We start from the raw sequence: 18280 nt of genomic DNA on the forward strand, positions 1-18280 counted from the left end.
TAATGAACAACAATGTTTAACGTACAAAGAAATAACTAAGATTGAAGTATCTAAACTTAGAATAAAGACGCAAGAGGAACTATCACCTAACTATGATTGGTTCCAGTATAGACAGATTAGAGACTTATACAACTCGGACTTTGCAAAAGGGGGCATACGAACAGAGAACTCGGAACTAGAGCAGACCCTTCTTAAAGAAGACAAGAAAAGAATATCCAAGGTATACCAAGTATTGCTGAAATGGTATACTGAGGATGAGATAGTTAAAACACAGATGGTGAAATGGGCTATAAATTTCAATAAAGAAATAACAATGGAGGCATGGGAATACTTGTGGAAAACTACAATGAAGACAACGACATGTATCAATATTAAAGAGAACATTTTCAAAATGATCTATCGTTGGTACATGACACCAAAGAAGATTGCGCTAGGGAACTTGAATACTTCTAATAAATGCTGGAAATGTAAGAAACATGAGGGCTCCCTCTATCATATGTGGTGGTCGTGTGAGGTAGCTAGGCAGTTCTGGGGGGAAATAATAAGAGAAATGAGTGAAATTTTACAGTTTCAAATAAATAAGAACCCAGAACTCCTGCTGCTAAACTTGGGAATGGAGGGAATTCCAGCCCATCATAGGACGTTGATATTTTATATGACTGCAGCAGCTAGACTTTTGTATGCGCAGAAATGGAAAGTACAAGAAGTGCCAACTATTGAAGATTGGATCTACAAATTGCTGTATATGGCTGAAATGGACAAGATGACAAGAAAACTGAGAGATCTGGACTCAGGGCAGTTCAACACAGACTGGGAGAAGCTGAAACAATACCTGGAGAAGAAATGGGAGGTGGGAGGAAAACTGTGGCAGTTTGAGAACTACTGAAATATAATAAAAGTATAAAAGAGAGGGGTGACTTTACCGGGGGAGGAAGAGAAATGTGAATTTATAAGCAGTTAGATTAATTGATTGAGATATATATAGATATGTATAGGTCAACTGATAGAGAATAATTAATGATAAGGTTTAAACATGAGGATTGACTAACTAACAATATTTTCTTTCTTTGACAAGATTTATATGCACCAAACTGAATGTATAGAAGAGTTAAATTGATTGAGTATCTGAGGAGTTATATAGAATTACCATAAAAAGTTGAAATGAGTAATATATAGAGAACAAATCAAATTGTTTGATTTAAATGTGGGAAATTTTTATGGTTTATGATATATAGGTTTATATAGAATTACTCAAAACTGGAAAATGGGATAAATTGTTTATCTAAAGACGTATAGTTTGGGTGTATAATAAGTAAAGGAGTTAAAGATGTACTGCTTAATATAATGGAGAATGTATATCTGTTTTAGACAGAGGAACTTAATAGAAGTAAGGGAAAAGAGACAGAGGGTGGGAAAGCTGTTGGAAGTCAACAAAAGGGGGGGAAAGGGAGGGGGTTAGAAACGAAAAATTAGGGGAAAATGGACTGTAATGTAAAAATAAAAATGTTCTAACCCAATAAAAATTTTTCAAAAAAAAAAAAAAAAAGCAGCCTGCTTTCACCGCCATTGTTGCCTGTTCTCGCAATGCGTGAGTGCCCCCCCCACCTAGACATATGCCACGCCTCCCGGGGAGGGGGTGCCCCAGGGAGTGCACCCCCCCACACCAGGTAGGTAAGTCGGAGAGGGGTGGGAAGTGTGGGATCGGGGGATGGCAACCCTATACTGAATATACTGCAGAAACTGCTATGGTTCTCCAAAAACATACATTCATCTTCTTGTAATGAATTAAGACAATGTGCATTTTGAATAGAAAAGGACAGAGGTAGATCCCACACAGTACAGATGGACTGGCATTAATCCCAAAACAAATATTTCTAAAGAGGATTCTGATATTACCGTGTTAATGTGGTTAAGCCATAGAGATACCTTAAATCTGAACCTAATTCCCTATTCTGTTACAAATATACAAAACAAAACAGAGTCAACAAGTGTTTGCTGTGGACTTTTCTAAGATGACAATGATTGTTGCATGGAGTTACTTAAAAAAATAACTGTGTCTAGCTCATTGCTGGAAGATTCATTGTAATAACTTGCCTTGACATTCCTCACCAACTGCATATTCTATTATGCCACACCTAATATTTAATATTTTTTTATTTTTCAAAGAACACTGAGTGTCTCTTCCTTAACATACTTATTTCTCCACTTTCAATACAAATATATTAAAGAAAATAGACATATACAGGCTATCCACTTTCAATATACATTGGAAAAGAGCCACAACTAATCAGCATTCTGATCATCTTGTTGGCACCTTTTAACTGATTATGGTATTTTCTCCTCACACTTCTGAAGCCATTTGTTCCACTGCACATTTTCTCCTCTTTGATGTCTTTACATTCCCTTTCCTTTGAAGCTTTGTCTTCTGACAAGAAACATATTTTGAGACATTTTCCCACAGTTCAAAATATCCTACCCCAATCTACCCATCTATATACACTCTACGTCACATCCTTGGACGGAATTTCATGTATTCATCCCTTTAATATTAGCCATTGCACTAAAGTAGTGATGAAAACCAACACCAAGCCCTGAAGCGTATGCATCTATGGATACAGAATTATGCAGTTATCACTATATCAAAAATATGAGTAAATAGTTCACAGTATATTGAAGTCTGTAATATAAAAGGACTTTTAGAAAGAACTCTAAAACATCTACCCCCTTTATTCAAGTCCCTATTTTAGTCCACTAATTACACTGAGCCTTTTCTTTCAAGCTTTTTTGCTTCAGCGTTCCACATCCCATAGCTTCACAACATCCTGATTAAGTCCCAGGCAGAATTTATGTTCACCGCTGATTCTAACCCTGCCCAACGGGAAAGGTCTTGTCTTGTCTCTAACATCACTTTTTAAGCACGTTAGACACTTCTAACTTAACATAACATGATGCACTTCCATTCTCTAAAGCCTATCTATATTGATCTGGGACATGTCCCTGCCTTACTAACCTTCACCCTTTCTAGGGGAGGGTGACCAAAGGAGAAGGTTGGGGTGTAAGGATGAAAGATGCAGAGAACTCAACAAAAGCCAGGGGAGAAGATATCCACACTCCTACCAGCCATGGGAAGGTTGGATAAAAGGTTCCACAGTTATACCTGCTGGTTCATTCAGGAAGACGGAAATTTATCCATTGAGATAATTCAAGCGAAGAAAACATATGGGAAATATATGGGGGAAACAAGGGATGGAAATAAATCTTTCCTTGCTTCCTTAATAGGAATGTGAATAATAGGAAAATGGGCAGAAAATACTCCCAGAAATCACTGGGTTTTTTTGTTAAATCAGCTTCCAGAACGCTGCACTAAATCCAGGAAATGGTCCCTCCAAAAGTTTGTGTGTTTCATTTCATACCTTCGGCACTGGGCTCACCTCACTGGGCAGCATCTTGTTTTTGTGAACAGTATTCACTAGTCAGATCCCAAGGGGAGAGAGACCATACTTTATTAATTAGCTCTGTTGACAGGAATGGGGAATGAGCACGATGCACATGAGTGCATCTCCCCTCTCCACCCTGTCCCTATGTGGAAAATGGCATTATCTCCCTCCCTCTCAGCAGGGGCTTTGCAAGAGAAGACTCCTCCCCTCATATCAGCTTTGGAAACATTTGGAAGCAAGAGTTCAATCATAGGGTGCAATTCAAAAGACACTTCCCTGTGGGTTAAGCACTATTGAATAACATGGAACTTACATGTGAGTAGACCTTCTGGGGTGCATCCTGATTTCTTCTGCAGCGCTACACAGGGACAGATCTGGGCACTTGAAATTGCTGTGAGAAAAAGTGCTGTGCGGGGGATGGAGAAAGTCTGTTCAATAAACCAAACTTGATAAAAGCCCTGGGCCGTTTCCAGACGGCCCCCCGCCTCGCGAAACGTCGTGCGTCGTTGCGCAGAAAACGCGAAATATCGCGTTTTCTCGTGCGAGTTTTGCGCGACGTCGCGCAAAACTCGCGCGAGAAAACGCGATATTTCGCGTTTTCTGCGCGACGACGCGCGACATTTCGCGAGGCGGGGGGCCGTCTGGAAACGGCCCTGGAAGACTTTAATCATACACTGCAGTTCTAAAGACACTTTCCTATGAGTAAGCACTATTTAATAACATGGGACTTACATCTGACTGGACCCGTTTAAAATTGTTTCCAGAGCCAATTATCCAATCGATTCAAAGTACTTCTTTGTGTTGCTGAAGCTTGGGCATGAGGGTCTTATGTCAGAAATTGACTCCAGAGCCGCTGCAGAGATCTTGGCTGCCTGTCTACGAGTGGGACCTCAAGGATGGATGGGGGATCGTTGCGTAGACCCCCCCCCTCACACCCGAGATCAACGCACTCTCGAGGTCTTGAGCATACTTGCTTGTTCTCCGCCTGAGAACATGGGGCTATGGGCAATTTGCGCCCCTCCAGCCCCTACAAACAGCGGCACGGACAGCTCAGCTCCCTGAACTGTGTTAGACCTTCATGGATCCCAAACCGGAAGTCTCTTTTCCAGAGTCAATTGGCAAACATATATCTGCTCCACCCTTCCAAAAACAATCCTGCCTGCCCCCACAGCAAAAGGAAAATATATGGGGAAAACAGGATTGTTTGGAAGGGGAGATTCAGCCAGTCATTCTGCATGCCTACCTGCCTGCCCACCCTTGGGCAATGGAGATTATCAGCAAGGATGTCCTGTTGTGCAGCAGAATGCTAATCATCAAAAGGAAGGATTTGGATTCACCCTTCATTGTAGGTACAAAGCACAAAGAAACACAGTAGCAACAGGCAACAGCAGAAGGCAAAGGTAATAATTTATTGACTCTATAGAAAAAGAAAAAAGTGAACATGAAGCAGGATCGTTTTTAATGTTGGTGCACTGTATTGGTTGGAGCGCACTCCTGCTTGGGAGCGCCCCACTGCCTTTGCCTCGCCTGCTGACATCTGCCTTCTACAGGTTGTTGCATGTGTGTTATTGTGCTTAAGGAAAAACTCAGTGGATCAATGGTTTACACAGGGGCGGGGGACTAACAGCTGAGACCATTTTTGGTTGTGAAAACAGCTGCCCCAGAGTCTCCTTTCCTCACCTCCTTAAAAAAAATGTGTCTGCACATGTGCAGCCAACGCCTGTCTCCCACACGCAAAGGGACCAAACTCATGAAAACAAAACAGGTAAGATTGCAAGCCACAACTGGCCCACCCAGAACCAATTAGTAATGGAATGGAATTATTCCAGAACCCCTGGACCCAAAACTGAAACAGCAATTTTCTCAGCGCAGAGAAAACTCCTTTTCCTTACAGTAACAATGCTTAAGAGCCTGTGAGGTATAGTAATAATAAAAAGAATAAAATTAAAAATGCTATAATAAAAATAATAAAAAGAAAAAAAGAAAAATGCAGCACCAACTTATTCTAAGTAAAAGCAAGTAATTTTATTTGAGTGCAAAAGTATAAATGAATAGGCAGGCAGGATTTGAATAGATGGAGATCCAACCAGAGCTGCAGGTCAAAAGAATTCTGACAGAATATATAAAACACAAAGTACAATCACATCAGCTAAATGGTTATGTTCCCCAGCAATATACATTTATGGTGGACCTCACTTTCACACATCCTGCCACCCACCCTAAACCTCCCTTCACTGGTTTGGGGCTTCCCAGATAGGTAAAGGCTGGTCCTCACACGCCACCTGTCTAGCCTCCAGTTTAGCAGGCAGAGAGCCCTGACCCAAATCCTCACAGGGTCCCCTTTCTCCTCTTCCAGAGGGTCCCCAGACAGGCAGCCTATTCCCTGTATTTACTTCCCCTCACCCAGCTACTGTCTTAGAGGTTGTTTCCCCTATATATGCTGCCACCATTTACTTCACTAGGCCCATTTAATGTGGCTAGAACATTTGAGGTCTGTAGGTATGATATTTTCCATCAGCCAAGTAACTTCAAGTCAGCCAGGGTTATTGCCAGTGGGATAAACACTCTCTCCTTGCCCCTCCAGCAACTGTCAGGAATAGAACAAAGAACAATGATTTGGGATCTCCTTTTGTAAGTTATTTGAAAACCGGTACCCTGTCACCCCATTGAAAATTCCAGCAGGATACTCTGGGGCTCATCACCAGGTCATGTGAGGATCCAGGCAACAATCTAATGGCACTGTAGAAACCATTCACAAACTGTTCTGATATCTGGAATGGATCTGTCAGACGTTGAAGTGTCTGTCCCTCTTTTCCTAGATGCAGTTATCTGCCTCTCCATTGGGTCTTCCTGCCAGTTGGCAGCTCCATAGGTTTGTGTCAAAACAAACTGTTTCATCTTGGATACAGAAAAAAGTGGTTTTGAAGAATAGGTAAATGGCCTGTCATCTCAGAGGAAAGAGGAGAATGGCTATTCACCCTGGAAACTCTGTAGGCAAACCTGTGGACCCTGATCTGAACTTCTTCCCAGTACTCAACCAGGTCTAATGTGGTTTTTAGTCTCATTCATACTGACTACTTGACTTTCCTTCACGATGAAATTTAGTTCCTTGAACAGCTGAACATTCCGAGTTGCCACACGAAGATAATTGAGAACCAGAAGGACTCATTGCCACTGGTGCAACAAAAATGAAATTTTCTGTTTTCAGAAAGAACTAAAATATAAACTATGATATTATATATGATTATCAAGCCAAATTATGCACCATATAGACAGTGTACTTTAATGCCCCCATATGATTTTAATACTACCCACAACAAACAGGATTCCACGCCACAACATATTTTATCATAGCAAATAACTTCTACATAAGGATTTCATAAATTTAAGTAATCTAATTTACACTTCATATCTAAAGTCTATTTGTCACTTTTGGCTTTTGAAAACTGTATTTGAAAGTCTGATTTAATTTCTGGCACAGAAAAGATGAAATCGTGAATGCATTAATTGCCATTTTATAGGTATAAATAAATAAAGCCTAGAAGATTATTACAATTTGGAATAAATTGTTCACTTCCATGAAAATGCAACTTGACAGTAATTGTCACCACTTATAGATAGATAAAGAGAAACAACACCAATGATAAAAGCTTTATACCAACTTAAACAAGGTAAGTACATATGAACTGTAGTAGTATTTATTGTAACGGTCATTAGACCAGCTATATATAATAAAATCAGAACACAGAGCAAGATAAAATACATTGTTTAGAATTCATAAAATATCCAAACATATCCTAATACACCAATATAGAAGTAAGCTTAATAAAATCCTGAATGAATTTTATTTCACTGTATTCCCAATATAAAAGCAGTATTAGGCAGAAATCTTTAAAACTTAATCAGGGTGAGAGGACTCCCTCGTGGCCATTCCAGTATTTGATGGTCTGTTTTGTTGCGCAATCACCTGGGCGCAAAACTTAGCTGTCATCCTAGTGACAGCTGGATTTTTGTCAGCCAATAGCTTTGCCAAGGATATGTTATCTGATATCCCCTCCGATCCAGATAACAAGGGAAGAATTGTCAAGTCTCCTTTTATGGAGGGGGCAGCGAAAAAACATATGTTCTAGTGTTTCCACCACTCCAAGGAGACACCCACAAATCCTTTGAGCATAAGGTAACTTCTTATATCTCCCTTCCATTACCTTGGATGGCATGGCATCACATCTCGCTAGAGTGAAAGCCCTCCTATAGGGAGGAAATTCTAATTTTTTTAGATATTGGGCCATCTTCATATGGTATCTGGATTCCTCTGATGCCCTACATTTAGGATTTTTTTATTATGTCATGCTGACGCTCAATGTCACATACCCTTTGTTTTATTTGCGATTTTGCAGCATTAAAACTTTGGGACAACAGAGCTTCAAGAGAGAAGCCCCATCTTTTTTAACTTACTCTCAGTTAGATGTAGACACTTTGGCTGGTAGCCATCCTGAATTATTAAATGGAAAAGGCCTTTTGGATTCTTGTGTGTCCTAAGTCATAGGTGAACCATTTCAAATCGGAGTAGGGAATTGGGCATCCAGGATGGAACTTGTAAAATGGATTGGAGAAATTTAGATTGAATTTTCTCCAGAGAATGTAAACCACGATCTGAGATGCCCAAAAGGTGCCATAAAGGAGTTAGTTAGTGACTTTAGCCTGGAAAAGTTTCAGCGCCAACGGTACATAAGAACTACCTTTAGCTCGGGAGAATCTCAAAATCGCGAGTGAAGCTTTCTCGACGCACTCTGCCCTCAGATTACAATGGGCTGTCTTGGATCCATTCTCCTGAAAGACTACCCAGTATACCAAGCTGATAACCTGTTCAATTTTATTCCCTCTCGTTCACCAAGCCTTCTTTTTCGGCAGTAGATGGTAAAACTGTTCAATGCTCTTTGAAGCCCCAAAGGGGTCCTTGATAAGAGTACCACATCATCTGCATACAACAAAATTGGTAAATGGCATGAGGCGAGTTTCGGTGGATGAAATTTAAGATCTGACATATGTTTAACTACGTCACTAATATAGTAGTTAGATAAAGTGGGAGCCAAAAGACAGCCCTGTCTGACTCCCTTATAGGTTCTTATCAGGTCACTGAGATGACCTTGTCTGTTATATCTCACCCTAAGAAAAGATTAGTCATGAAGGGCACAAATAATATGAACTGACTACATTATAAATATGACAAATACAAATTGAATTTAAGAACTGAACTAGTAAAGATGTTCTATTAGCACCAAAATTCATCTGCTCAAAAGGTAAGGATTTTCTTTTCTTTAAAATCATTTTTTAAGATGTAATGAATATGAGAAGGTTCTAAAATCTTTTACTGCATACACAAAGTATGTAAAAGTCAATTAATTTAGTCTTTGTACTTGTACTTGTGTGGGCTTTGATCATAAAAATCATCACAAAGGAGCATAAATTGCTTGTGTTGCTGTTCTATTATACTTAAACTAGACAAGATACAAGAGATCTGATCTCTCATAATCGTTCATTAAATTTTGAACAGCCATGCTGTTATTTGGATCAGGTGTGTGCTGCTGGATTATATTTGCAGTTTCCCTGAGAACAATTGACCTTAAACTAGTATTTTCAGTAGGGATGAAGGGGAGGCCCCTCTCTCCTAGGGAAGAAAATCCACCTCAGTACTGTAGCCATAATCCAAACCCACGTCCCATCTAGCTAAGCCCTTCTACATTAGGAGGAACAAAAATATTAAGCTGTCTAGGGCAGCTTCTGTACTATTACATCTACTTCCTAACTTCCTCATGCCAAAGTAGGTACTTCCTTTAACAAGACCAGGCTTTTTACAGACTGAAGCTCATGTCAGCCTCCTTCCTGACAACTGTAAATGTCCCTTTTTTCCCTCTATGGTTATTAGGTTAGCCTCTGATGAGGTCTATGAATTAGCACCACTACACTCATGTTCCATGTTCTAAGAGCCTTGCTGCTGTTCCATGTTCCATGTTCTTGCTGCTGTTCCATGTTCTAAGAGCGTGCTAGGCATAAGCTAATTGACTAGCTACTCTAGAATTCCTAAATCAGCGAGAACCCTCACATAGGCCTTTGGGTTTGCATTTTCAGCACACTTGATAAAATTCATTAGAAAGTATATCAGTGCTTGGGTACTTTTACTTTTGTTTTAGAATTCAATTTTATTATTTCTTTTATAAAAACCTAAAGCAGCAATTCTGGGAGGGGGCGGCATATCTACAAAGAAAATATTACGATTATTTGAGTTGAAATTTGAAATCAAATGAATTGCAGCAACAGTACTGATAAGTCACAGGCTGAGAGAAGATCACCTCCCTTCAAAGAACAAGAAACTTTGCTAAAATTAGCAACGTAATGTGCATCTTGGGCATGGGCGGGAGGGTACTCTGAAAATATGCTGCTGAAGAACAACGTGCTATGAGAAAAATGTGGCTGGAATGTAGTTATAGTAAATCAAACAGCCAAGATTGCCTGCATTCTTGTCAGCTGTTGGCATCACCATAAGAAAAAAAACTATGGTAGCAATATTAATAGTAGCTTGCCTTTGGGGAAAGTTTGCTATTTGTAGTGTCAGAACAATAATAAATGCAGATTCACTGAAGCAACACTGAAACACTAACATTATAGCTCAGAATGGTGTCGCAGTTAGTGTCAGGATAGAATGTGAAAGATCCAAGTTTGAATTCCCCCACTTCCATGGGGATGGGGTTAAACTGTCAGCTTAACCTACCTCACAGAATTGTTGCAAAATGGAATACATGCTGAAAGCCTCTTTGGCTACCCATCGGGGAGAAAAGCAAGGTATAAATTTCTAAAGAAATAAATATACTAGTATGGTTATATTTCAAAACCTTAAAACTAGATCATATCACCCGCTTTATGATTCTTTTTATAAGGAAAACAAATTAGTCTCAGTTCCAGATTGCCAGTTGCCTGACTTGTACTCCTTTGCAATAAAAATTTTGTAAGACTGCAACCATGTTAAATATGACAGGACTTCTCCTGCCTCAGCACAATGTGAGCTTTCCCCTTGCAAAATCACCTTAAAGTTCCTCCTCCAGCTAAAGGACAGCTGGGATAAAGATTACTGGATGGCACTCAGAAGAAACAAGAATTTACAGGCAGAGCAATACAAGATTACTGCTATACTTTAAGAACATGTGATCTTGGGTGATTGGAGACTTAGTCATCTGTTTAGTTCATAAATATCTAGATAAGAAATTAATTTCCACAATGTTTTAGAGATTTCAGCTGTACAGATGTCAACAAGCCAACACCATACAAAAGACCAAATAGCATACCTGAATAATAAGTGACTATTTCTTTTCCACAGAAGTGAAGTGTGTTTTTAATTAAACAGTACAATGAAACAGCAACTGGGGAGATTAGTGTGAAAAGTATAACACTCCAACTAGTTGTACACAAAAGGTTAGTTAATCTTGAAAGTGTGACAACCTCTTTAGTTATCAAAATCTGGGATCTAGACTTTAATACATGTACTGAGTACCCAGGTGATCAGAAAAACTTGATTTTTTTCTCTAAACAACAGCAATCTATTCTGCACTGCAGAAAATTTTTTGAAACACGAGTTTCAAAACTGGCTTTTGCTCTGACTTTTTTCTCTGAGACCTCTTGGAGTGAATCAAGCTAGCAGTATGGTTCCCCAATGCGTGCAGTCAGTCAACGATTTCCGAGGACTCTGGATACAGTTTATTTTTTGTCTATCATACAGAAACATCTCTTTGTTGTGAAATTTTTCATACAACACATGAATCAGAAAGAAGCTCCTAGGACCAGAACCAAAGAGCAGCCACAGCAATAAGAGACTACACTGTAAATTTTATTTTGATCCAAATTATCTGTATTTCAGTTCAAGAACTGAACTTTATAACCTTAGCATGCTTCAAATCAATGCCATATATAATGCTTAAGATCCTTTCTAGAGACATATCAGAATACTGAATCAAATCTCAAACTCTATTCTGTTAAGTGAAAAAAAGAAGAACAAAGAAGTCTGCACTTTGCAGAAGAGAATCAGTGGGTTCTACCCTTTCATTCTTAGGTACAGAACACAAAAATTAGAAATTCTATTTCATAAGTGTTAAGCTGTTCTAGGCTACTTAATGCTATAAAGACTTGTGTGCTTCTCTACAGAATCAGCACTCACAGACAACATCTGTGTCTCATATTTATCCAATCTTTCTTCTGAATAGTTCAGACTAGCACTTTTTCATCTTCTCTCCTTATTATCACAACCATTTAAGATATCCTAACTTTTAGAATCTTGAACTTCTAAATCGAACCTAAGTTGTCACAGCAGCATCCCTACTCTTAAGGTCATAAGCCCATACTACTACTTATGAAAAATAAAGTCCATGTGTATGAACAAACCTATTTGTGGTGGTGGGGCAATGCCATGCCTCTCCAGTACAAGTCTGAATATCAAGGGCAAGTCTCCAGGGAGGAATAGGTGACAGTGACACTGGGATGAATAAATAGAATTAGAAGATGTACTTTATTATTTTAGGCTCCTATTTTCAAATAAGTTGTTTTTTTAAAAAGAAGATTCAGTTTTACTCTTTCAGATGCCAAAAACACAGTTGTGCAGACAGCAGAAAGAATTAACGCGATATATTATGTGCAACATCTATTGTACTGAGCATAGAAATATAAGAAACAGATCTCTAGAACTAAGTAAGATGGGTTAGATACTATATATTATACACATACAAGCTTTAGCTGCCCAAAGCAATATTGAATAAGCCCATACAATCTTCATTACATGTTTAAAGTGAAGGGCAGCAGGTTCGGGCAGCTGAAAATTGAAGTCATTTCAAGTTGCTGCTAGTAATCTGAGGGGAAGGTTACACCTTACAAATGCATTGAACCATGTTCATAAGATTGCGTACTTTGAAAGAGCCATGGTGAACTACAATTAACTCTGGCATTATGGTAATACAAAGAAAACAAGAACTAAGAGGGAAAAGCTTTATTGTAGAGAAATAAGAGCATTTAAAGTGAATGTCCACATCAAAAAAAAAAGTTTAACTAAATTCAGACTCTGTTAGAAAACAGAAATAAATTGGTTAGGTTTTTTTCCAAGTAGGTATTATGTAGTTTCATATGAAATTAAAATAATTTTTAGCTTACTGATATACAGGTTTCTTTTATAAACACTTTGGAGCCTAAAAATTGGATTTTGAATTCCAAGTAAGCTGCAAAACTGCAGATTTCAAATTTGTCAGGGAGAGTTTTCAGGTTAAATCTATTATTACGTAATTTTTGTACCAAATCTGGGCCTCTTCATTAAGGGAAACTAGCAGCTAGTGCCGAGCTTCAGTTTGCATCTTTGATAAAAGTCATTAGAAATACAGACGACAAACTGATGTTCCATGACCATTTATAGTAATGTGCTGAATATAACTAATACTAGAGAGGCATAAGAAACGAACTGTCAGACCTCATAACAAAAGTATTTTTACTCTCAATGATTCTTTCATTTTTGACCACCACATAACTAAGTTTCAGAAAGGAAAAAGTATAAATCAGGTTAAGGCTTGAACAACTAGGAGGAATTTTTTAAATCAGTTATTTCTAATACTTCAAATTTGTTTCCAAATTAGCTATTGTCTGGCACACCCCTTGAAAAAATATAATTTTATTGTAGATTAATGGCAATAACACTGCACTTTTCATAAAGCAGTTTCTATTTTAAAAGCAAATTATAGCACATATTTAAATACGCAAATGACTCAAGCCAATCTGGTGTCCTGCATATGTATGGGGGGGGGACCTCTCTCTCTCTCTCCCTTCCACAGTAGCAAATACAAACAAAAATATATCATTCAATCCAAAAGAATGACTATAATTTTGTGTTGCAAACTCCCTAGGAGACTATACATAAATTCTACCAAAATTAAAAGGGCACATTTCTAAGTCAGTTCACTCCAATTCACTGTCCTATAATCTTATACCTAATGAAAAAAACAGATGAAGACAGAGATAGGAAATTTTTTAGAAGTACATTATTAAAGATACTGACTCAAAACTTACATTTGTACTTGTATTTTTAACAAAATGTTTTAATACCATTCTACTGTATTGATTCCCCAAGCCCAGAGTTTGTAATAAACTAACTAGCCGTACTTAATGCTCTCTCAAGCATTTTTAAGTCTTACAAACTAAAATCTTAAAACATATTTAAAATTCATGTAAGACATTTCACAAGGAGCACTGACTTCCACTGCAAAAGTACTGACACACTTTCATATAATATTCTAACACATCTCTATTTCTACCTTCAAGCTAAAGTTAAAACTAGAAAAGAATCTCTGATGATCTTGAAAAAATGTACTATATATTAACAATAATTAAAATATGGTTTTTAAAAGAATGTGTATGTTTGTAGGTTTTTAAAATTTCAAATTATACAAATTCCACAAGAAAATCCTAGAGATAATAAATTTACACTAAAAATATGAATTCCTATGGTACTTAAAGTTTAGTTTTCTAAAAGTAGGCCTTATGTATATAGGGACAAAATATGAACACTTACCCGTCTACGGCAGAAAGGGAGGCCTTGGGCTATGATGCTGATGCTAAATATCTTCATCACTGTTTGGTGTGGTAAAGGATCTTTTGTACTTGGAAGATCAACAGGAACCAAGCCATGATTTACAGAAGCTTTTCCTGGTTTTGACATTGTTTAGGTTTACTTGGTCCAGAATTATTTGCAGTGAAAGAGCATTAATAAAAAGCTTAGCAACGATTAGTATCTCAAAGGTTTTGAACTAGGGATTCAGCTTCCCAAGGTCTGGCTTTGCCTTTGTCTTTCAGTCTTCTCAATCTCTCCTACCAAGTGTCTTGACCTGTCTGCTGCTTAGTGAAGTGCAAGCGATCCTAGTACAGTCCGGAATTATAAATGTCTATGCAGACAGACTGTCCCTGCCAATCAAATAGCCATTGGCCCACCCATGCAGTATCACTAACTCATACACTGTTGAAATAGGTGATACATTTTTTTAAAGAAATCAATTGCTCTTAGCCAGCCAAGCTTTAATCACATAACAGATTTATAAATTGGAATTAATTGGTTTTGACAGGATTTTTTTTAAGAAGTGGAAAGACATTGGTCTAATAACTTCATTGCAATAGCTGCAAACAAAACAAGAGCATGAGTAGATATTTAAACAGAAAAGAGTAAAATACAGTTTTACTTCCCAAAGCATGAATGAATTATGTCTTCAGCTATTTACTTTAATAAGAGACTGCATTATCATCTATTTTTTATTTATTTTTATTTATTAGTGCAAAAACAGGAGAGAAAAAGGAAAAAAGAAAACAGTGCTGGCTACAAAACATTACTGGCAAATCTATAAAAGATTTCTAAATATATTCCATGTACAGTTGTCTTCTATATGTATTATGTTCAAATGCTGATAAGTTTGTACAGTCTCCAATCCAGTGATTTAAAGGAGGTCACCTTTTGTCTTTCCAGTGTTGAAGTATAAACCTTTTAGCAACTGAAAGGGCACAGAGGGTCCATTTCTGTTGACCATCAGTTAGATTCCAAGAGACTGTTAAGTAGTTTAACAGTACACTGACATCCTCAAAATAAATGAGTTTTCTAACACAAAATAAATAAATTACACAAATGGAGGAGTAATAACCTCCTCCCAAAAGGGCAGAATGACTAAACATGACCAATGCTTAAGAGATGCATTTCGTGAATTACACCACCAGCAGTTAAGACACTGTATTTAAATCTTTCATAAGAAGATGCTGATATCCAATACCCTAAACGTAATTTTTTGGTGAATAATTTGCAACTTCATAGTAGCAACAGGTATAAGACTTAAGGCCTTATCCCATTGCTTTAACAAAATTGGACATTCCAGATCATTATTCCATTAATCTCTTAAGATTCTGTGTATTGTATTTATTAACCAACCTCAAATATTTATATACAAATATTTGAGATTTTGCTTTCTGTATTAACTCAATAAAAAGAGCCCCTTGGCTCAGAGTGGTAAGCTGCAGTACTGCAGCCCAAGCTCTGCTCACGACCTGAGTTTGATCCTGGCGGAAGCCGGGTTCAAATAGTCAGCTCAAGGTTGACTCAGCCTTCCATCCTTCCGAGGTTGGTAAAATGAGTACCCAGGTTCCTGGCGGTAAAGTGTAGATAATTGGGGAAGGCAATGGCAAACCACCCCGAAAAAAATCTGCCAAGAAAACGTCGTGATGCGACATCCCCCCATGGGTCAGTAATGGCTCGGTGCTTGCACAGGGGACTACCTTTACCTTTACCTAATGACTCAATAAGAACCTCCAAAAGTGGGAGAGATTCTGAAGCACTCAAAGCTGCTGGACCATATATGGACACCAACCAGTGTTGCAACTGTATTGCCATTTGGCAGAAGTTTGCAAATCATATTTAGACCTCAGCTGGAAAAGCAACAAAAACTCATCATTACCTATCAACTGATCTAAAGTAAAATTTTCCTTATCTCTTCAAGCCTTCCATAAGAAAGATTTCTTCCGGATTTTTAAATCAATAAAAGATCTGCATATAAAATAATTTTAAATTCTAAAGAATTATGTATAAAGCCATGCATATTATTACTTTGCCTAATAGCACAAACATAGATCATAAATTAGAGGAGAATGAAGACAACGTTGCCTAGTATCTCTTTCAAAAGGAAATGGTACAGAAAAAATACCATTGGTCAGTACTCTAGATTTAGTGGATGAATATCATTTTAATCCATTTCAAAAATTCACAAGAAGAAGGTTAGAGAAAGGAAAGAAATGAACATGAAAATAAGTTGAAATATTTGTTAACTCAGTTTGCTACATCTCTCAATCCAGATCTCTACTGAGTTTTTTTCCAATCATTAATTCAACACCTTTAATGGCATAAGAGTAGATAAAAAGTACAAAACTAATGTGGGACGGTACAGATTACAGTATAAAATTGGTACAGATTGCAATATAAAACGATAAGAGACAGTTATTTTAAAAGGTTGTATCTGACTTTAGCGATCTCTGCCAAGAATCTGGCAACCATAACTGTGGTTTCAGAATTCATACCATTTAATAGGTGATATACTATTTTGTCTTTATTAATATAATGAAGAAGGAAGAGGGAAGAAGTTCTTTATGAAGGGCTGAATGCAGTTGGCAATCTAAAATAATATGTTGAATTGAGTCAGGAGATTTTAAAGGGCATATACAAAGATTCAGAGCATTCAGGCAAACCCCACACTCCCACACCCCAATGGCCAGCAGGGCAGCGGGGAAGTCCAGAGATGGCTCCGCCCGCACCGCCTCCTCCGCCGCTGCCACAGTGGCCATCAGGGTGGCGGGGAAGGCCCAGATCAGCTGCTTGGTGGGGATCTCCCTGCCAAATAGCTGATCCGCGGGTTTAAATGCCTCTTTCCATGCTGCTTCTATTCTACAATAGAATAGGTAAGTCTATTGTAAAATTACCTTTAGTGAAACCAATCTGTTCTGGACGGATGATCTGGTGGGTATGTATCCAGGATTTTAAGCATCTTTCTAAATATTTGGCATATAATGTGCTGATTACTGATAGAAGGCTAATTGTTCTAAAATTTCCAGGCAGCTGAGATGACTTTTTTTAAAGATAGGGATAATGACAAAATTTAGCCAGGATTGTGGCATTATCCCAAACTGGTTAACAGGAGGACCACCACTGTGGATGTTTAATTAAAAAAACTTCTGCTGGTATCCCATCTAGGCCAGGGCATTTACCATGTTTTAATTCTGAAATCAGTTTGATTATTTTGTCAGGGCTCACTGGATGCCAGCTAGGTGTATCACCCGTTGTTATCATCAGCTGAAGGATTGTCAGAGGCATTAAAAATTAAACTATAATAATTAATCCAAATTTGAGGAGGGATTTCTGAATTACAGTAATCTACTTTATCACTCATGTGGGCTGTTACCACTTGCCAAAAAGTCTTATTATTATTACTGGTTTTCAATGCTTGCTGCAGTTTTGTCCATTTCCTTTGATAAAATAATCTTTTTTTAAAAGAGTGAGTTCTTGGTAAAATTTATTTTTGTTGCAGTAATTTTTTAGTTTATCAAAATTATTCAATGAGCAAAATTCATTGTAAGCAGATCTTACAAACTTTTTTTCTTGCACACATTCTATATCGAACCAGGTCATAGGGCCACGTGAGACTGAAGAGGTTTTGGCAAGTGAGCCAATCAAATCTGTTAGTTGATGACAGAAACAGAGAGAATCTTCCAGAGAACTGGTAGAAGGTAAAGAAACTTTCAAGTTGACTGCATAGTCAGATTTGAGCAACGTAATTAGCTTTTCTTCTATAGTAGGGGATCACCATATTTTTTTCAACATATTTTCAGTATAATCCTGTGCAGAAGAGGGTTCGTTAGGCTAGGAATTGTTTTTACAGATTAAAATAATCTCTAGTGAGAGGTGATCATTTTCCGTTCTGGAGCCAATGGAAAAGTTACCAATATAAGGAAAAATAGGGGATGAACAGATGAAGTAAGCTACTACACTGCAGTCCCGAGAAGAGACATATGTAAACTCAATGGAAGCCGGAAACAAAGAAGTACCATTCAAAATAATAACATTATGGGTAATATAGAATTCCACCAGCTCAATCCCCGCTTTGTTTATCAGAGGATCTTTCAAGTTTTGACTATAGGACAGGACGGGGGAGGCTGAGAGTTGCTTCTTCTTGTGAGATGCATATGCAATAATCTTTGCCTCTGAAAAAAGCTTTATACATTTCCCATTCAATAGCTTG

The 18280-nt window shown here is 37.9% G+C and overlaps 1 protein-coding gene across 3 annotated transcripts in view; it reads right to left on the reverse strand.

The window, feature by feature from the left end:
• The window catches only part of FBXW7 (F-box and WD repeat domain containing 7), a 186023-nt gene that overhangs the window by 76947 nt on the left and 90796 nt on the right, over window positions 1-18280 (reverse strand). Inside the window, exon 1 of one of the 3 annotated variants that reach the window (XM_054990493.1) lies at window positions 14032-14321. The exons of the other annotated variants lie outside the window; for them this stretch is intronic. Coding sequence (XP_054846468.1) covers window positions 14032-14178 — 147 coding nt within the window. The 5' untranslated portion in view covers window positions 14179-14321. Of the gene's footprint in view, window positions 1-14031; window positions 14322-18280 lie in introns of those variants that run through there. 3 annotated transcript variants of the gene reach the window in all.

This window comes from Eublepharis macularius, chromosome 10 (genome assembly GCF_028583425.1).
Source record: "Eublepharis macularius isolate TG4126 chromosome 10, MPM_Emac_v1.0, whole genome shotgun sequence".
Lineage (NCBI taxonomy): Eukaryota > Metazoa > Chordata > Lepidosauria > Squamata > Eublepharidae > Eublepharis > Eublepharis macularius.